Source organism: Electrophorus electricus, chromosome 6 (assembly GCF_041902795.1).
Source record: "Electrophorus electricus isolate QZ-2024a chromosome 6, ASM4190279v1, whole genome shotgun sequence".
In the NCBI taxonomy this organism is placed as follows: Eukaryota; Metazoa; Chordata; class Actinopteri; order Gymnotiformes; family Gymnotidae; genus Electrophorus; species Electrophorus electricus.
In genome coordinates this window covers 24,092,247-24,112,055 of record NC_137502.1, presented here as the reverse complement: position 1 = coordinate 24,112,055, position 19,809 = coordinate 24,092,247, and the positions used below count along the sequence as shown (strand labels likewise).

The 19,809-nt window shown below is 50.0% G+C and overlaps 1 protein-coding gene and 1 long non-coding RNA gene across 4 annotated transcripts in view; one reads left to right on the top strand and one right to left on the bottom strand.

Annotated features, from left to right (window-relative positions):
* LOC145658585 (uncharacterized) overlaps positions 1–6,956 on the top strand; it is a 42,283-nt gene extending 35,327 nt beyond the window's left edge. Inside the window, exon 3 of the long non-coding RNA XR_014124192.1 lies at positions 3,487–6,956. This is a non-coding gene — a long non-coding RNA (uncharacterized LOC145658585). The remainder of the gene's footprint in view (positions 1–3,486) is intronic.
* The window catches only part of ets1 (ETS proto-oncogene 1, transcription factor), a 36,564-nt gene that overhangs the window by 10,904 nt on the left and 5,851 nt on the right, over positions 1–19,809 (bottom strand). For 2 of the 3 annotated variants that reach the window (XM_081716057.1, XM_081716058.1), the window contains exons 3-4: positions 19,588–19,738; positions 1,225–1,344 (exon numbers count right to left, since the gene is read on the bottom strand). In XM_081716057.1, the coding sequence (XP_081572183.1) occupies positions 1,225–1,344; positions 19,588–19,738 (271 nt within the window). Of the gene's footprint in view, positions 1–1,224; positions 1,345–11,495; positions 12,042–19,587; positions 19,739–19,809 lie in introns of those variants that run through there. The other variant, XM_081716059.1, reaches the window with a different exon arrangement.

The window sequence follows — 19,809 nt, the reverse complement described above, 5'->3', positions numbered from 1 at the left end:
CTGGACACGGATGGCACGCCGAGGACATTTCAGCTCGTGAGTGGTGTTCGGCAAAAAGTCATTCAGAGCTGTCAAATCGGACACAAACAATCGTGCACCTGGAGCTGGAGAAAAGCAGCACAGTGTAACTGAGCAAGAAGACGAAAAAAGGTGTAGAAAAGACAGAGAGAGAGAGAGAGAGAGAGAGAGAGAGAGAGAGAGAGAGAGGGAGTGTGTCCAAATTAACAGTCACAGATCATGTCATCCGTGTGATAGAGGTCAGAGGAAAATGCGATGACCTGCTGACCTTCTAGATCTCTCTCAGTGAAGAAGCACATGACATTTCTGACATGCTTAAAGAATTATGCGCAAAACAAACCCCAAATAATTAGGTTCCATCTCCCCAGGCAACAGGGTGTCAGCAGGTAGTTAGTGGTAGTGCTCAGAACTGAAACAGCTGTAATTATAGTCTGTGGGCACGCACACACGCGCACACACACACACACACACACACACACACACACACACACACACACACACACACACACACACACACACACACACACACACACACACACACACACACACACACACACACACACACACACACACACACACACTCAGCTGCTATGTGCCTATCGTGGGCATTCCACAACAATGCAGCTCCTCCTCAAGTGAGCAGGTACGGCTTGCGACACACCAGACCTTTCTCGCTTGCTCTTTGTGCGCGCCCGGTCTGCTCTCCCTTATAAGACACTCACGTACTGAGTGTTGCCAGTTATCCGTTATTCCTGGGGTCTTTAGTCCAATTCTGCATAAAAACGTGAATACCCATATGGACTTTGTTGTTGTAGTTGTTGTTGTTTTTGTTTTGCTGTTTTTACCCTGGAGCAAAAACAATCCCATTTGGAGCTGTGAGTCTACAGCTGGCAAAGACACTCACAAGCAACTGCCGTCTGAAGCGTCATCTGATTGACCCAAGCACTCTAATCTAATAATTAAGACAGAAGCAGAGGACAGAGCGTCCCACGTTGTTTAAAACAGGCTAAAAGGGGTCTCGTGTCTTTTAATCAAGGGAGGGACAGACAGGGAGAAAGGAGGTTATAGGAGAAAGCGAGAAAGGAAGAGAATCAGAAAAATAAAATGCATTTATGCATTTAAAGCATAACGCACTGTCCCTTCTTGAAAGAAAATTAAGAATAGTAAGGGGAGGGGCAAGGGGCGGGGCAAGAGGCGGAGCAGTACCTTTAGGGATGCCAAGTCTCTGCTGTTCCTTGGTGAAGCCGCTGAACGTGGCCTTCAGGGCCTGTGACATCATCTCTTTGCTCCCTGGAGTCAGCAGAGGAACGTCTCCACATTCCAGATCTGTTACGGACACACACCCACACACACAGAATATTCGGGGTTAAATTACACCGCCAGCAATCAAGGGTACAGCCTGAAGCATTTCAGCTCCTGCAAAATAAAGACGCACATTTTGACTTTTGAAAGAGTTCGGATTTATAATTCACACATCACCAGTGACTAGCTGATGGTGACATTGTTTGACATCACACCAAAGTAGGACGTACACCGCATAAACAGCCAACCTGCACTGATCTGAGACCAGCCTAGAACTTCTGTGGCGTGACTCACGGTCATTCAGGAGTCCATTTAGTTTCAGCTCCCGTGTGTGTATCGCTCAGTTTGAGGCCTGTCTGAGTTTGGTAAGGCCGTACGACACAACACACTCTGGATCTCCTCAGCAACTGTTGGCTTCGCTGGACCCTTCAAACACTACAGCTCACCAGGTCAAGCACCGGTGCCTACCCATAACCCCAGGCTGTCCCCAAACAGCACACAGATGGGCTTCTGTCACCAGGGGCCCGTCGGCAGGGGTGAGAGGTCGTGGCTGCAGGGCAGTGATGTCAGGCCAGAACAGTCGGGCAGTGTCGGGTGGAACCGCCGTCACAGTCCGCGGGACCCAGCGGGACACAGAGCCTCCTTTGATGAGTTAAACAGAGTCCGATGACGAGCCCTGATCCAATTAGAGCGGCAGGAGGACGCATGAGGAGGAGACGCAGGGAATCCCCTCCAGGCCCAAGGAAATATCACAGAGGCTGACGGGCCTCTCTGAGTGGTGCACACAGAGCGTGTACACACACACACACACACACACACACACACACACACACACACACACACACACGCGCGCGCACGCGCACGCACGCACGCGCACAATTCAGAGTTCGTGGAACGTAGGATCTTATGTGACTCACGCAGAACCTAAAAAGGAGATGTCTGACGAGCAGTGTGTCACAAAATATGACGTCAGACTTACACGATCAACCTACAGTCCAAAGTGAGAGCAAGGTCAGGAATGTATGTACGCACGTGTGTGCTCACACGAGTGTCTGCCTGCGTGTATGTGTGTGTACGCGAGTGTCTGCCTGCGTGTATGTGTGGGTGTGTGTGAGTGTCTGCGAGCGCGAGGGTGTCTAGTATCTTTTTTTTCATTGGGTCTGATTTTTAATTGACATCTGGATGCTCTGGTATCTCCACATGCTTCTCTCTATCTCTCCTTTTTCCTCTCTTCTCTCCCTCTCTCCCTTCCATCCCCCCTCCCTCTCTCCCTCCCTCCCTCCCTCCCTCCCTCCATCCTCCCCCTCTCTCTGCCCTCTCATTCTAATGTCTCCCTCTAATCATTGCTCTCTCCCTCTCTACAGATTTCTGACAGCATTACACTAAACAGCGTGTCTAAATGGATGCCAACAAGTGATTTGGCACCCATGTGTGGCTCGATCAGTATGAACGCAACCTCAACCCCAACCCCCACCCCCCCCACCCCACACACACACACACCCCCACACACCCCCCGGTCCTTAACTGAGCAATAGGGAAGCCATTCCAACGACTCTGCTCCAGGCAATTCACACGTGCGGGAAAAGAGCCCCATTTTCCCATTAACCAAAGGCAGCGTTCACCAGTCAGCCTCTCGTGAAATCCTCACAAAGCGTATGTGCGGTGCACGCATGTTTAACGACTGCTGTTCCATTTCTCCTGTCGCTTCTTTAGTTTATACATGTGTATATACACAAACACTTACGGACACACACACACACACACATTTCTTCGGCAACATCAGGGCATGATTCGGAGTGAAGATAAACACTGTGTTCGAACAGCGGGGCGCATGGTGGGTTAACGACATGCACCGGTAGCTCGGTCACCTTTGACCCCACCCGCCGTTGAAACGCCAGCAGGTAGAAGACGGCCATCTCTGTCACCCCTCTAGCTGGCACAGCTCAAAGCACAGCTCTGTGTGAGAGACAGCTGCTTGGAACGAGGGCTGGACATTGAAGTGACCGCCCTTTTATTTAATATGGACATGCTCTCACGCACTCCCTTTCTCCCCTTCACGATCGTTCTTCTTCTCGTTCACTCACTTCCTCCGTCTCGCTCACTCACTTCCTCCGTCTCACGCTCTCTCATTCTCCCATGCTCACCCTCTCAATCTCTCTCTTCTAGAACCCACAGCCTTGAGACTTCATGGCAGCCCAGACGAGACGACGCAGGTGTGGACTCATCTCGGCTGCACACGGACTCTGAAGATACTCTCTGCCACTTCCTTATTCCACAATTTATCCCATAATCTCATCATGTCTCCTGTCAGGCCGGGTGTCGGCCGGGGTCAGTGGCTTAGCACATCCATCACCATGACTGACAGTGGGGACTCACAAGTCCCAGAGCTTTGATGTCTAACCTTCACGAGGTGTCATTCGATTGACCCAAGCAGTCATATGACAGGCAGATTGAGACCCACTGAGAACCTCGTTTTGTTCCACTATAACGGAACATCTGGATAGCATCTTTGCACTGATCGTTAATCTAAACACGACTGCACAACTAATTCTTGTGTACTGTACTGAACACACAGTAAAAATGGCATCCCTTGAGTATACTATCATAAACCTTTATGATGTCTTACTGGGACAGTTCACCTAGAACGTGTGTGTGTGTGTGTGTGCGCGTGCGCGCGCGTGTGTGTGTGTCCTGCATTGCCCTGTGGACCAAACCAGCAGGCTCTGTGCCCAGGCCGGGGGCTGTGAAATTGAGATTATCGTAGCGGGATGCGAGCGCTTGCCCGGGGGAGTGGGGTGTGTTGGGGCGAGGGGCGAGTGATTCACCCATCTGTAATGCAAGTCCATCACGAGACAGTATGCATGAATGGAGTGCTTCAGAGGGATGACATCACCGTTGGCACGGCGACCAAGGCCCCACCCTTTGATCTGAGAGCACTCATTCATAAAGAACGCCATGCAATTGATTCAGGGGTCCAGTAACACAGTGCAGTCAGACCTCTGTCTACAGACTAAAGAGGGTACTGGATGACTGGACTTATAAATAGACTCAGGCTTTGGGTTTAATTGTGTTTACGTGTGTGTGTGTGTGTGTGTGTGTGTGTGTGTGTGTGTGTGTGTGTCCTAATGTTGCGTGTGTGAAAATGAGTGGGAGTGTAGCCACGCTGGCTCATGTGGGCCTTTCAAAACTCTGGAAGATATTTAAGCCTGTGAAGGCTTCAGTTGTGTCTGGTTTATTTGAGTCTATATGTCAGATTAGCATATCTCAGATTTACAATGCAGCTCTGTCTCTTGCTGTCCCACTCTGTATTTGCGGGGTTGTGTGTGAGCATCGTCTTCGTGCAGAAAGCCCAGCTCCAGTTCAAACCACAGACACACAGACAGAGACAGGGAAGGAGAGCGAGAGAAGCAGAAGCGTTTTAGAGACAGAGGCTGCATGCCCAGGGAGAATAAGAGAGAAAGAGATGAAGAGACAGAAAAACTGAGGTTTCACCCAGAGAGAAAAAGAAAGCGAGTGAGGGACCAGCAGAGTCTGCCTTTGCACTCAGTGGGGAAACTTCACTGCTCCCCATTTTCAAGAGACTCTGTAGGGGTCTGAGAGCAGGACTACAAACCCCCAACCTTCACCCACCACCCCGGGACACCTGGACGTGAGAACGCTATCAGCTATGAACGCTTGGTTACAGATCTCTATCTCTGACTTTCTCTGTGAGCATGTTAGACAGAGGCAGTAAAATCAGTTTGGGATGAAGGAGAGGCATTCACCCAGCCGGAGCAAGCTGAGGAGGGGGAATGAGGGGGACCCGGGGCAGGGGTGTGGCCCGGGGTGAGAGAGCCACTTGTTCTGCCCACTGTTTGGATTTCCATGTGAATGGGAGCGCGGACAGGGCCAGGCCGAGACAGGAATAGTAGCGGGCCACGGAAGCAGTGCCAAGCCCGGCCAGCCGGCTGGGACCACGGGCAGGGGGATCTCCCCGCTCCAGAACACTGCTGCTATTCTTAGAAGCCAAGACGCTGGATACCCCCACACACACGCACATGCGTGCGCACACACACACACACACACACACACACTTCACTAACACCATCATTCAGGAATCACCCAGGGGATTCACATAATTATCACTGTTCTTCATGAATCAGAGGGTATGAGAACTCACCCCCCAGACTCGAGTTTATATCCCTTACTTTCAGCTTCTGGTAGCACTCCTTCCCCCTGTGCTCCACCTCTCTCCCTCTGTGACTTCTGATATTACTGCAGGATAGAAAAGAAGTCTTCCCTTACGAAAAAGCACCAGTGTGTGCAAGGTGCAATTTTTTTTTTAGGGTGCTGCAGGTCAGCGAGATATCAGTACCTTTAACCAATGTGCTGTGGCAGCGGGTTCTGCACTGCACTCTGTGCAGATGCATCGGCATGCACGGGGGGCGGCAAGCGTGCACCGCATGCACCGCACACGCACACGTTCAACTCGGAGAACCTCGAGTGTGACGACGACACGGTCGACTGGAGGCCCTGCGCACACCGTTTACACCCACCAGGCGAGCAAACTGCCAACAGTATCATCGTCATCCCCTCCCCCCCCTGCTCATGTCCTCCTCCGACGCACCGAGCCCTTCCCCACAGACCTTAAGAACACCTGACCCTGGGGGACAGAAAAGCCTGCCGAGCGAAAGAAGAGAGAAACTGTTAGATGTGTACGTTCGGTTGGGCTCAGGTTACGTTTCTGGCTGGGCAGGCCTTTGTAACACCGGACTGAGTTAGTGGGGGAAAGGGCTGTACACAATTAACGGCGCCGTGGCTAATGGTTTCTGTGTACTGCGAGGCCGTCCGAGGGCCCACAGATGCGTCTCACTAAATGAATTCCCTGCAGACCGCAGTGTTTTCATGTAACGGGCCATGCATTCTTGCCTTGTTTTACAATCATCTGTATGTGTGTGTGCGCGCGTGTGTATTCTTCAGCTAAGGCCTGAAATGCAAAGTTCCATGTTTAGAGTTTGGGTTGAAAAAAAGCCAATTAGCAACTTATCTACATGGCGGGTAGAAAGATCACAAGCAGCAGTCCTGAATGTCACGAGCTGGAAATAGAAGCCTGGAATTAGAGGCAGGCGATATGAAAGAGAAAATCTTAGATGACAGTCAGCTTACTGGAGATGGCATGTGTATCAGCCGCACTCTTTTGGCATCATCAAAGTGACACCCAACAACAAACCATTTAGGGCACATGGTTTCCATGGTAACAATGCATCGTCATGCACATCGTCATCAGTCTAGCCTGTGTTCATGGAGTGGAACGGTACAAAACTTAAAGGACACCCACGAGTTCACTGCATTTGTTTCCCGTTTTGTAGGTTCCAAAATTTGACTGAAGCACAAATGCAGCGCGTGTTAAAGCCAACCGACCGACGGACCGACGGACAGCCAAACTTCAACGCCCTCCTTTGACTGGCACTAATAAAGCGAGCTGCTAATGGCTAGCTTGGCCCGGCTCTGCCGTTAGAAAGGCCCACGTGACCCACAGGTGGTGCTGCCATGGACGCTGTGTGACGTCGAAGGCCACATCGGACCGCGAGGGGCGCCGGGAGCCTCTCCAGGGTGGGGAGAGGAGGCGCTCGCGCGACCCTGGGACGGCAGGCGGAGCCGGGGGTACGGGCGGGGATGTGACGTGCTCGCACGCGCAGGCCACGGGGGCCCTCCTCTTGGTGAGGGCTTCATGCAGAAACGGCGTGATTACAAAAGCAGCTTGGAACCCCCGAGTCCAAAAACAGGTGGTCGGAGGACGAGGGGATGCTGATGGGAGGCCTGGGGCCTGGTCCTGCAGAGAAGAGCAGAGAGAGGCCCTCCGGACACCTCCGGACACCTCCGGACATACCTCTGATCTCCATAGCAGAACCCAGAGCTGCCCTCCTCGTCACAGCGACAGGCTCACGGCGCCTGCGTTGCCTAGGAGACGCCAGTAAAAACAGACGGGGGGCCTGGAGGCCGGCGCGGAGCACCGGAGACACCGACCCAGGCTGGCTTGCTTGTCTTCCAACCCCGTCTGCCACCAAGGAGGCTCGCTGGAGCCAATCAGCAGGCTCGGAGTGTGTAGGCGGAGCCAGTGACGGAGAGGGCAGATGGAGGGCTCCCGTCAGAGCTGTGACTCAGTAATTAGCCCATTACGAGCGGCTGGAGTGAGGCGACGCAGCGGCAGACAGACACCACATGAGGAACCGGGGAGCCGGAGGAAAAGAAGGGAGAGGAGCATGTGGACCACAAAGGGAAGAGATAGGGAACAAGGGATGGGAAAAAAATGAGTGGGGAAGCAAGACGTGGAGGGAGAGGGCAGGAATGACGTGCTATAAAAAGTGAGGCGGTGGGGGGGGTGGGGGGGGTCTTCGCTCGGAGACACGCCGTCAATCCTCTCGTTTTTGTTTTGGTTCTTTGCGTGGCGCGCTGGAGACGCACAGGCTGCTGAGAAGACAGCACGGTGAAAAAGAAAAGAAAAAGAAAGAAAAAAGCAAAACTGGGTCACAGACCTTGTGAGCGCGTCTGAGCGCCAACAGGTCAGCAGCTTCTCAAACCGCCATCACAGTTTCTCGTTAGAGATTATGCCACTCTGGCACACGCAGCTGTTTAGTTGTTTCTCAGGTAAACGCTCCCTTTCACGGCCAAGCATGTTTATTCTTCCCTTTAACAAGCAGTCACGAGACAGGAATCCTGAAAAGAGGAGTCATTTAGCCACGGGGGAGTCATTACGCCAGCACATGCAACCAACAAGCAAGACCGTTTCAGGTGGAGATGTGTGGCTGCAGCTCAAAGCTCAACCTTCACGATGGTGCTTCCATTCCATCGGTGTGCAGTGAACTGCATTAGTCCGTAAAACAAACTCCGCCTCCCGATTATCAGTGATGCAGGCGCAATGAAGTAGTTGACCGACAACTCTGTGCCATGCCTTACTCCTCGTTTAAAAAAAAAAAAAAAAAAAAAAAAAAAAGACTTTCGACCCGGGCCGTTAAAATGTTCAGAGAGTGGTTCAAAAATGAGCAAGGGACTACAGGAACTACTCATTTGTTTTGTCTCACCAGCTGCTCACTTCACAGGAGTGTGGCTCACGCAGGTCCGTGTTTGCACAGCTGCCGGGCATGCCCGCAGCCCGGCTGGGAAGGTCCCACGGCGGGCCGGGCCGGGCCGGGTCGGCAGCAAGGGAACAGGCGGCCATCTCTGGGTCTTCTTATGTATCGCAAAGAACGCATGACTGGCAGACGCTGCTAGCTCTTGAAATAGCATTAGCTCATCAAATCCCAAACAGAGACGGACACAAAGCAGATTATATTTTTTATGATGGATTTAGTACGCTGTTATTAAGGGTCACAGAGCAGGCTCTATTGCTGGCGTTAGCTAGGACCACAAGGGTATTGTCAGGTTATTATGTCTCAAGGCTGCACGGTGCAACTGATGAAAACTGAAAATGTTGCTAATGCATGTCTGTGAAGTGTGTGCAAGTGTGTGTGTGTGGTTTGAGCTGATCGAGCTCAGTGTCTTAATCAGATAAAAGAGGGCAGCAGGCAGCCCACCCAGCCTTTACACATTCCTGTCACTCGGTGAACCCTGGCGTCCAACAGAGACACACACACATACACACACAGTCACATACAGAGAGAGAGCAACAATCTCTTGAAGACCTACACATTTCTGCAGCCTGAAATGAGTGGGAGGAGAGGTGATCTTTGGCATTCGCTCATGTTTCTGGTGACCCATTTGGACATATTAAGTGTTCTTTTGTCCAACATGAAAGAAGCAGCCCCGTGTACTCTTTCGGCATGCTCCGACTGTTGATGCTGCTTCATTCACTGGAGGAAGCAGAGGTTCAGGCCTGGCGCGAGACGTGGACCGAGACAACCAGGAGACAATCGCGTCCACGTGTGATCAGCACAACCCTCGGCGTGACCATAGACGCTACCTGTCCATCTCTCTGCATTGTTCTCAGCATCAGCAGTGCACCACGTGCAATTGAGTAAACACGGTCTTATTTAGGCCCCCCTGTTTAGGAACCTAAAAGTGCTCGTCTCCATTGTCTCTTCTTCCTCTATTTGTCTTCAGAATAAATTGTCTTTAAACCATCTCAGATTAACTCACAACCACTTTTTTGTGACTCCCGACTTCATTCATTTATGTTGACAATTCATCACCTTTGTGTAAACGGAAGAAGAGGGAGGGAAAGAGACAGAATATAGATGGGGAAAGAGCTTGAGAGAGAGAGAGAGAATGCCTTCAACTTCTCTTCTAAGACTAATGTAAGACTAATTTAAAACTAGCCAGAGGTCAGGAGTCCACTCATCAGCTAAGCAGACCCACAGGTGTCCTGCCTGTTACCTGTCTCCTTGTGCGTGATGTAAACCCCTAAACACCATGAGTGCACACACGCAAAATACTTTTTTCTGCACCTTCCCACACGTCTCATTCTGAGAGTCTAGTCTTTGACTCAGATGACCTACTGAGAGGGAGCCTGTGTTGTGAAATGGTTTTGCAAGACAGCGCAGCATTTTGGCAACTTCAATGTGACTATCAGCATTTTTTTTTCTTAATAGCATACGAGTGTGTTTCCCTGTGCTTGATAAAGCATGTGTGCATGTGTGCGCATGTGTGTATGTGCACGTGAGCGCGCGTGTGTGTGTGTGTGTGTGTGTGTGCGCCTGTGTATTATATAGAGATTCATATCTCACACCCAGGCAGGAGTCAGTTTTCAGTTTGACACAGGTTTCCATGATGTACAGCTGGTGTGTGAGAGTAAATTGTGTGTGTGTGTGTGTGTGTGTGTGTGTGTGTGTGTGTGTGTGTGTGTGCGCACGCGCATGCGTACATGTGTGACAGATACATAGGCACACAGAGAGAGAGAGAGAGAGAGAGAGAGAGAGAGAGAGAGAGAGAGAGAGATTATAACAGTCAGCATTTACTCTCAGGAAATAAAGATGTGGCTGCTGAACTCGGTCCACCCCCTGACCGAGCAGAAACAAGGTCAGATTCTAAAAGTGCATTGGACGAATGTACAACAGGGCTAAGGCTATATTCACCCTCTCTCACTAACACACACACACACACACACACACACACTCCCTCTTTCTCAGCATTAACCAGCCTGCACACTCATCACCTCATCCCTGGGATCTCCAGTCTCCTGCTGGGGCCATGAGTGGGAGGATGATCATGCTGACGGCTTAAAGCCACACTGCCGGCCCTGCCTGCGCCCAGGACATACACACACCCCTCCGCCCGCCTGCCTCCACCCACACACGCCACCTTGGGACACTGGCGTGATGTGGTACGAATGGTTTTTGAAGCATAATCGTGACATGTACAGTTCTGTCAGCACTGGCCAATGGGGGCGCCGGCGGGGGTCGTTGGAGCGAGAGAGGAGCGCAGACAAACACGTGCTGAAATGGAAACTTAGATATGCAGTAATGATATCTGTTTTTAAGGGGAAAGTAGCCCTGTAGGTAGTCTTATAGAGCCGTGGATGACATAACTGTTGCTGTCAGAAACAGCCTTTGACGGAAACGCTCAAAAAACAAGCAAGACCCGCAACCCGTAAACTTTGCATGCACAGTGCGGTATTATGTAAGTCACCGCTACATTGTCATTAACTCTGATACCAACGCCCGACCCAACCCCCCGCACGCAACTTTACAACATACCGTTACAAACGCACTGATGCACGGACTTTTAAGAAATACTGTTATCCGAATCACATACACTTACATCAATGAACATTTATTTCCGAAAATTATACAACATCGCTCCCCCAGTTAGGCTGGTTTGCAGTTCCTGCACCCTGAGAGGCAATAAATAATTGATAGGCACATCTGGAGCGCTTCATAGAAAGCACTGTGTTCTGAGCTACGTGGGGTTGCGCGCTGTTCCAACTGTCATCGTGAACACTCACCGAAACATGGTTTAGATGCCCAGATAAATGAGCCCATTTAATAAACCGCATCGAGCAGCCCACACGCGAAGACCTCTAACGGGTCAAGTCAGCGCAAAAGTTAGTCAGCACGAATGACTTGTACACAGAGGCTTGCGAAAAACGGTCATCGACCATCAGCATCAAACCGTCCGAAACGATTGTAAATAACAACAACAACAACAATAATAATAATAATAATAAAATAAACAACAACATAAACATTTCCTTCACTCACCGTCCACTTTTTCAGATTTTATTATAGTTAACGTCGGCTTCATATCGACAGCTGCCGTCATGGTCTTGCATTCAGTGTGCTCGGTAACGGTTTTGTTTCCCTCGCTATTATAGGTCCACACACAACGCAACAACTCGCACTCCTTCGGGTCCGCTGTGGATTCAACTTACTGAAGAAAACATTAAAAATATCCTTGTCCTTTATTTCCCCCCCAGTAATGATATCCTATTTCTCAAACTTCTCTTTCGTTCTCCCTCTCTCCTGTCCCCTCTCTCTCTCTCTCCCCCTTTTCTCTGTCTCTCTCTCTCTCTTTCTCTCTCTCTCTCTCTCTCTCTCTCTCTCTCTCTGCCGTTCCCCTTTCTCTCACTCAATCTTTCAATCCCTCTCTCCTTCTCTCTACCTCCGCCGGGGCGTTGCTGTTCGCCTCGGCGCGGAAGAGGCAGACGACGCCGTGAATGGGCGGCGTCAAGAACGATTCACGATTCAATTACATTCCTTTCTGCTCTTATTGTTACATTTTCGTGTTCTGTCAAGAGGGACCCATATACAACCATCACGTTTGCCCCAACACCCCCCTAAAAAAAAAACAAAAAAAAAGCTTTTGGTAGTTATTTTAGACGCATGGCTGTCATTAGTTCTGAGAACTTTCCTGACTGCTTTTACGCACTACCATGTACTCGATTAAAGACAGGAGGAAGATGTTGGCACAGAGGGCGATTTCACAAAGAAACAGAAGTCACATCGTGTCCATACTCACGGTGAACAGCGTTGAGCAATCTGAAAAACTCACCAACAACAACAAAAATTTCTAACTACAGTGATGCAATCGACATTGCTTGCTCAACTTGTGATATCACTAATAGTACACACACATAAATCATTATTTGTTATTCTAGTGGTACTCTATGCCAAACCACATATACATCTCATCTCCTAACTCCACCATCAGTCTATTTGTAAACCATGTTAAATACACCACAAAAAGGATGTTAACAATTCCTCTCTTTCCCCAAACCCCAACACGTCTGTGTTTGCACTTATTGGAAATACATCAGTAATAACCTTCAGTGAAACAGCCGTCTGGCTGCGAGTGTGTGACTGTCCTGGGGCTAACGAGGGCCCTCGTATCGCCGGCCCAAACCTCATAAACACCTCCAAGAGCTTCCTGTCCTCCTCCACTAGATCAATACCTTCAGCATTCTTACAGGGGGGCTTCTAACCGTGACCATAATCTGGCTCCGTCAGAGCTGTGTGGATGTGTACGCCACCGTTGAGCCACCATCACAATTGTTTCGCTCTTCTTCTTTTAGGATGTAGTTAGGGGACTCCATTACACCATTGTGGCCATTTACAAAAACCTGCCTAACTCGCCTTTTCACCATCGCATCTGTCGTTTTCTGCCTTTCCAAGGGGACATGGAGGGGTGTAAGATTCAACCGAGAGACCCGGAACAAACTCAGGGTGAATTGGCCGAGACGCTGCCCATCACTGTCCATGGCTGTGGCACACGGAGCTGGAGATGGAGAGAGGGGGAGAGGACCGGTGTGTACACTGCCACTAAGTTAATTAGCTGCCATGGTAACGGACTGCCATCCCAATCGTCACGCGCAGATCAGCTCACTTCCCAAGTGGAATCTGACGGTCCCGATGGCCGCGAGAGGGGCTGCCGGAAAAGGTTCGTCCGCGCCGGGACGGTTGAGCGCGAATGCACTCCTTCTTCCGTTTTAAATCAGAGGCCTTTTCTTGGCAGCAGGCTGGCGTGGACAGTAAGTACAGAGCCAGCCGGCAGATCGGTTACTCAGACTAACCCTGTTACGCCGGTCAATACCGGCTGCTCTCTCCGAGAGGCGGCCCGGATTGCGCCACCCACCTCCAAATGGATCAGAGGGAGAGGGGAGCCGACGTTATTGATCAGCTATGGATTTTTAAACAGGGATCCCTCAGCGCGCTGCCCATTAGGCTGTCTGGATAGCGTTTCAGATGACAGATATGAGTGATCGGTGCAGGCTTCCGGAGCTTTGCAGGGGGCTTCTGCGGTTTGGGCCTCGCGAGAACCCATCGAGCCTGTCGAGCTGGAGGAGGGCAGAGAAAGGGCTCTTACTCCGCGTGCTCCACGCCCCCCCCACCTTCAGTCACTCGTTTTCTCATTCACTCATTCACTCATTCACTCGTTCTCTCCCTCCTCCTCTTGCCAGACTTCTTTGTTTTGCTCCTAATGAGCTCCTTGTATAGTCTTTAAAAGGACAGGCAAGGCTCCTCAATGCCCAGGGGCCGCCATTAAGTCTAATGGGGTTGCTGACTAATATCATAGGCAGGGCTCGCTGAGTGGAGTTTTTCTCTTTATGGGAGATGGCCGGTGGGGGGATGAGGAATCAACTTGCAGTCTGTCATTTTTTCCATGTTGCTTTGATGTGATGGAAGTTCTTTCTGAGCAACTGGACATCAATGCCACAAGAGCCTGTGAGTGGGACACTGCAGCAGTGAGTTAGCGCTAGTGACAGAGGGGGCCCTGCTCACGTATGTGTCACATTTTCCCAGCCAAGCTGTAGCTTTCCAAAGCAATACATATCTAAATAATTAGTTGAGAGATGTGAAAAGTCTCTGAAAGGATGGGAAAAAATTCCAGAATCACACTCATGGCAGCGGGAGCTTCAATTCTACATCACCAGCACCATCACCACGATCTTGAACATGCAGTTTGTTTCATTCCTAACTAGTTTGTGGAGAATTTGGAACATGGAAAACTCCCGACTTCGGGATGCACTCACTACTGGCTTGAGGGAATTCCGGGTTGATTCACAAATCTGAAATTCATTCATCCTCCAACCCGGACTACCTCTCCCAACTCGCAAGGCTGTTGATTCCCCAAAACAAAGCTGTCGCCGGGATACAGCCATGGAAAAAACACATTGCCTGCCCCCCCCCGCCACCGTCAGGACTGGACTGTGTGGGAACAAACCCAGAGGAGAAGAGGCAACAGCCGCTAGTCGTGTGAGCATCTGCCCAGCAGTCTCCCAGTGGCTCAGGCCGGATCCAGGACTGGCGGAGACTACCTCTGCGGAAGGTTTGAACGTCTACCTTTCTCATCCTAGGTGTGCCGTTGTCATGGTTTCACCACTTAGGAGATATGAAACCAGAAGCTGATGTCTGCTGCTGTGTGCAAGCGTGGCAACGAAGCTGGTTGGTGCAGTCGAGCACGTCAGCAGGTCACCAACGCACAGGCCTACAGCCAAACACAGACATTATTCACACGTTATCCAGAGCTTGGTGAGGTACAAAGAAGCTCTGAGCAAGTGGACGCACAGTGACATTTGAACTTGTGTGCAAGATTAACATTGATCTTATTCTGACACTAAAAACAACATGGACAGAATGGGAATGAGCCCACACAAAATTGCTAAATTAATAATAAATAAATAAATAAAATAAATAATTAAAAAAAAGTCAATCAAGTAATACATAGAGAAGTACGACAGTGTTAAAAAAAACAAAAAAAACAACTGTTTTAAGTGACTAACAATTAATGAGGCAAAGGAGGACACACACACACACACACACACACACACACACACACACACACAAGATCCATATTTTCCATCTAAGGACATCAGCAGCCACCTCACCCCACTGGGAGCTCCTGAGCTCCTGCAACGGCAGGGGGCTTTGAAGAGGCAGTCTTGGACCCCTGCTGCCCCGGCACACAGGGGAAGGCAGGCTGAACAAAGACGCAGCTCTTTCAGAGCAATTAGCGCCGCTAAAATGGCCATCTCTCTCCTCCATTAGCTCCACCACGTGTCTGCCCATTCACCCCATTGTGGAACTAATTCAATTACATCGGCCTAGTCTCCCTCCTCCTCTCCCCGTGTCCACCCTCCGGGCATCTGCTAGGACTCTGTTAATCTCCCTCACACACACACGCACACACGCACACACACACACACACACACACTCCCTCACACACACTCACTCCCACACGCACACTCACTCCCTCACACACACACTCCCTCACACACACACACACACACACACACTCACTCACACACTCACACACTCACACACACACGCACACACACACTCCCTCACACACACACTCCCTCACACACACACTCCCTCACACACACACACTCACACATGCGCACACTCACACACGCGCACACACACTCACACACGCGCACACACACTCACACTCACACACACTCACACACACACACACACACACACACACACTCACACACACACTTGTCCCCAAGAGCTCACAATCTCCTTGGTACTCCCAGTCATTGATTTGACAAGTCAAGGGCTAGGATCATAATGAATATTTTATATAATGCAGGAATGTGTGCGAGTGTGTGCACGCGCGCACACACACACACACACACACACACACACACACACAGTGCCAAGACATACGACACCCCATATGAATTGAGAATATCTTGTTTCTCTTCTGTCTCTATACTGTAACAGCAACAGACCCAAACCAGGTATTATTCCCCCTATTTAGTATATGCTGTAATGAAATGTAATGCTCCTCCATAAATAAATACAAGATTCGAAATGAAGACAAAATTGTCTTCAACAGGAACTTGAGAATAATTTCATCATTAGAAGTTTGATATAGCGTTCACTCAGAATTACTAATGTGATTCATAAACAGCACCATCTCACACTCTTTATGGGGCTAAACAATTCCTTCTCATCACCTTGCACAATATTTCATTTTCTCTCTCTCTCTCTCTCTCTCTCTCTCTCTCTCTCTCTCTCTCTCTCTCTCTCTCTCTCTCTCTCTCTCTCTCTCTCTCTCTCTCTCTCTCTCTCTCATATTTTGTTTTATAGGCGGGGGAAGTGTGTGCGGAGCTGATTAGCATCGCTGTTTCCTTCTTTCCCATAACCCCCAGACCCCCGCCGGCTGCCTGTTTACTTTAAGCCACAAAAAAAAAAAAAAAAAAATGGCCCTTCACTCAGGAGGACGTGCCTCATCGGAGGAACCTACGCCCCACTCCCCCAAAGACACACACACACACAAACGTTCGCTCAACCAGACACCACACCAGTATACACACCTACACATACACACAGCACTCCCCAGCATCAGCCTGCAAGTTTCCTGATCCAGCTGTCAAATCCCATCTCGTAAGGAGCAGGTCAGCATATCACAGCTGTTAGCATGGCATCCAGGCACGCACGCACACAGACACACACACAGACACACTGGAGTTGGCAGTTTTGGGACCAAAAGCCCATTATACATGCATCAATTTAACGGATGAAAGTATGTGTCTTCAGTGGGCATCAAACACATCACCTGTGTCTGTGGTTGGGAGACGCACACATGTGTGTGTGCCTGTGCGCGCGTGCATGTGTTTGAGAGAGAGAGAGAGAGAGAGAGAGAGAGAGCGCACTGGTGCAGTGTTCTAGGAGAGCATGTGTGTGAGCGGGTGTTTAGTGTGGAGGCCCAGCATACTGGAGGCCTGGTGTAAACATTACAGCAGCATGGAGCATGCTAGGAAACAAAGACTATGGGCATGGATGGCTGTTACCAAGACACATCCTTTACATCTGGCCTACACACAGACAATATGCACGTGCACGTGCACGCACTACAAACGATCGACCTGTTAACTATGAACCGAAATGCAATGACACTGTGTGACATGAGTCAGACCAAAGTGGAGCATAGCATGCAGTTCACACACGCATCACAGGAGCAGTTTAGAGTGTGTGATCTGGTTTTAAGTGCCTGCACCTGCCACAGCAGTGGGTAACGTCACAACACACACACACACACTCACCCCAACAGTGAGTGAGCATGCGTATTCCACAACACACCTGGAAAATGAAAAGAGGTGGCCATTTTCCAGCATGCCCCAATGTTACAGTCACCACAGGCCCATTTGTGTCCTCTAATTATGTGCCTCTTGCACTAAAAATATATAATATATGTATATTTCACCTTCTTTCATTTCCTGCCTACGCAGAAATGTGTCACAGATTAATTATGCACCACGTCAGCCCACCTACAGAAATATGAAAGACCCCCCACCCCTCCCTCCCCTCACTCGCCAAAATGTTCAAAGCCACAGAGGAAGGCGTAATCCACGCCCAAGCGCAAAGTCAAATCGGTGGCGGCCGACACGAGCATGCGCCGGAACATTCCCCGGATGTTCCCCAAACATCCTCAAAAAATAAAAACCCTGCATCCCCTTCTCAACATGGTTAAGGACCTTCTACCGTCACTGGGCCGTCATCCGTTGGCACGACGTTGGGGAACAAATTCCCACAGTTCTGCATAAATGCTTCTTAAAGCCCAGGGAATCTGGGGAATTATTACCTGAGGAGTTACTTTTTAACGTCTGTGCGTCTGCTTGGCCGCCGAGGCCCCAGGAGGTCGGTGGCAGTTGCTGCCGCCCCGTTTCAGTTTCACTAAGCGCTCCAGCGGCAGCCCAACGGTTCCTGGTTTTGGTGGTCGGGCTGTCGGGGCACGTGCGCCTGTTTCCACGTCTCGCGCGCCAGCCTCCACCCATTCATTTCCCAGTTTCGTCTTTGCTCAAATCACACCTCACGTTCCTGCCAAAGGCCTTGAACAGACCACAGGACCCAAGCGCAAGATTTGCATGTCCTGTGTCAGGTTTCCTGCACGTTTTCAGGTTTTGTGTAATATAACTTTTATTTCTAAACACATTGAAGACAAAGGTTGTTGACCAAAATGTTGTATGGAGTCAGTAGTTTAGTTTAGGAGGGGATCTCATTGAAGATTTCAGGGAAAAACAGGGTCATCTCATGCATTTCTGAGAGAAAAGTTCAAGAAAACTTTTTTTTTTCCTTTTTCCATTTGATATTGTTTGTGTACATATGCTGGGAGTGATTGAGGCTGTGTGTGTGTGTGTGCGTTAAGCAACAAACATCAGCAAACCCCATCATCCCTGAGCGGGCTCTGCTCCGCTCGGGCTCCCATGGGGGTGCAGGGCTTGGGAAAATGGCAGCCACTGTTGGACCCCTGTGCCCTTGTATCCTGCTCGGGAGGTGACGGAGAGGAGCTGGTGCCTGAATCTCAACCCACACACACACACACACACACACACACACACACGCACGCCTGTGCATACAGACATGCACACAAACTCTCAAGCACATGCACAAATATACACATTCAAACAGTTACGCACACACGCACACACACACACGCGCACGCACGCACACACACACGCACACACACACCCCATGTGTCACTGTCCCTGCTACATCATGGTGAAATCAGGGAGGGCGATGTCAAGTAGAGGCGGTACACTGGGAGGAATGTTCCCACTTTAAATAAACGACAGAAGAAGAAAGTCGGAGCCTAAAACATGCAGGGTATGTGCACACTGTGTTCACCAGCAGCCCTCCCCAGCACATCACTCCACATGCTTTCTGTCTCACACACACACACACACACACACACACACACACACACAATGGGCAGAGAGAGCACTGCTCCCTGGGGGGACGCTACGGACACTGACCCCTGAGTGATGCCTTTTCCAGATGCCTTCTTGTCTCTTACTCAAAAGTGTGTGTGTGTGTGTGTGTGTGTGTGTGTGTGTGTGTGTGTGTGTGTGTGTGTGTGTGTGTGTGTGTGTGCACGCAGTCATTTCATACACCCACACAAAGGCCTCTGTTTGCCATGAACAATATACTGCTCTATGCTTTAGAATGACAAGAGTGACCTAATAGTGAACATGGACTTCAGCTGTGTAGCAATTCAAAGGAGAGCGAAGGACTATTTTATTGCACATTAGAACATGTCTTTTTGTGTTTATGGCCCAAAGGTGACAATGCCCCTGACGCAGTTAGGAAAGAAAAAGAAGACTATTTTACATTACTGTTTAAGAAGAGCAGTCAACAAATAAGATAAGGCCATTTTATGAAATCGAGTCAATGGATGATAAGCTGAAGCTATTTATGAAGAGCAGTCAATGAAACCTAATTAGTGGGTCAGCAATGAAAGGATAAATGTTTATGAAGGTTAAATGATTGTCGCCTGTTTGCCATCTCATTCACCATCCATCCTCCCCTCCTGCACAACACACACACACACACACCAGGTTCTTACCGTTGGGGCAGAAATCAGGGCTATTGGGTACCTCCTGCAGGGTGATGTCATGGATGTACAACGGTCGGGTAGGGGGTGCATGCTGGGGTTGGCAGACCCCAGGGAGATGACTCGGTGTTACCATAGAAACCGCCACCCTGCCAGCCTGTCTCTGCGAGAGCGTAGAAAGACAAACATACAGTAAGTATCACGAGCCCGCCACCTTCTGCGCAGACACAATCA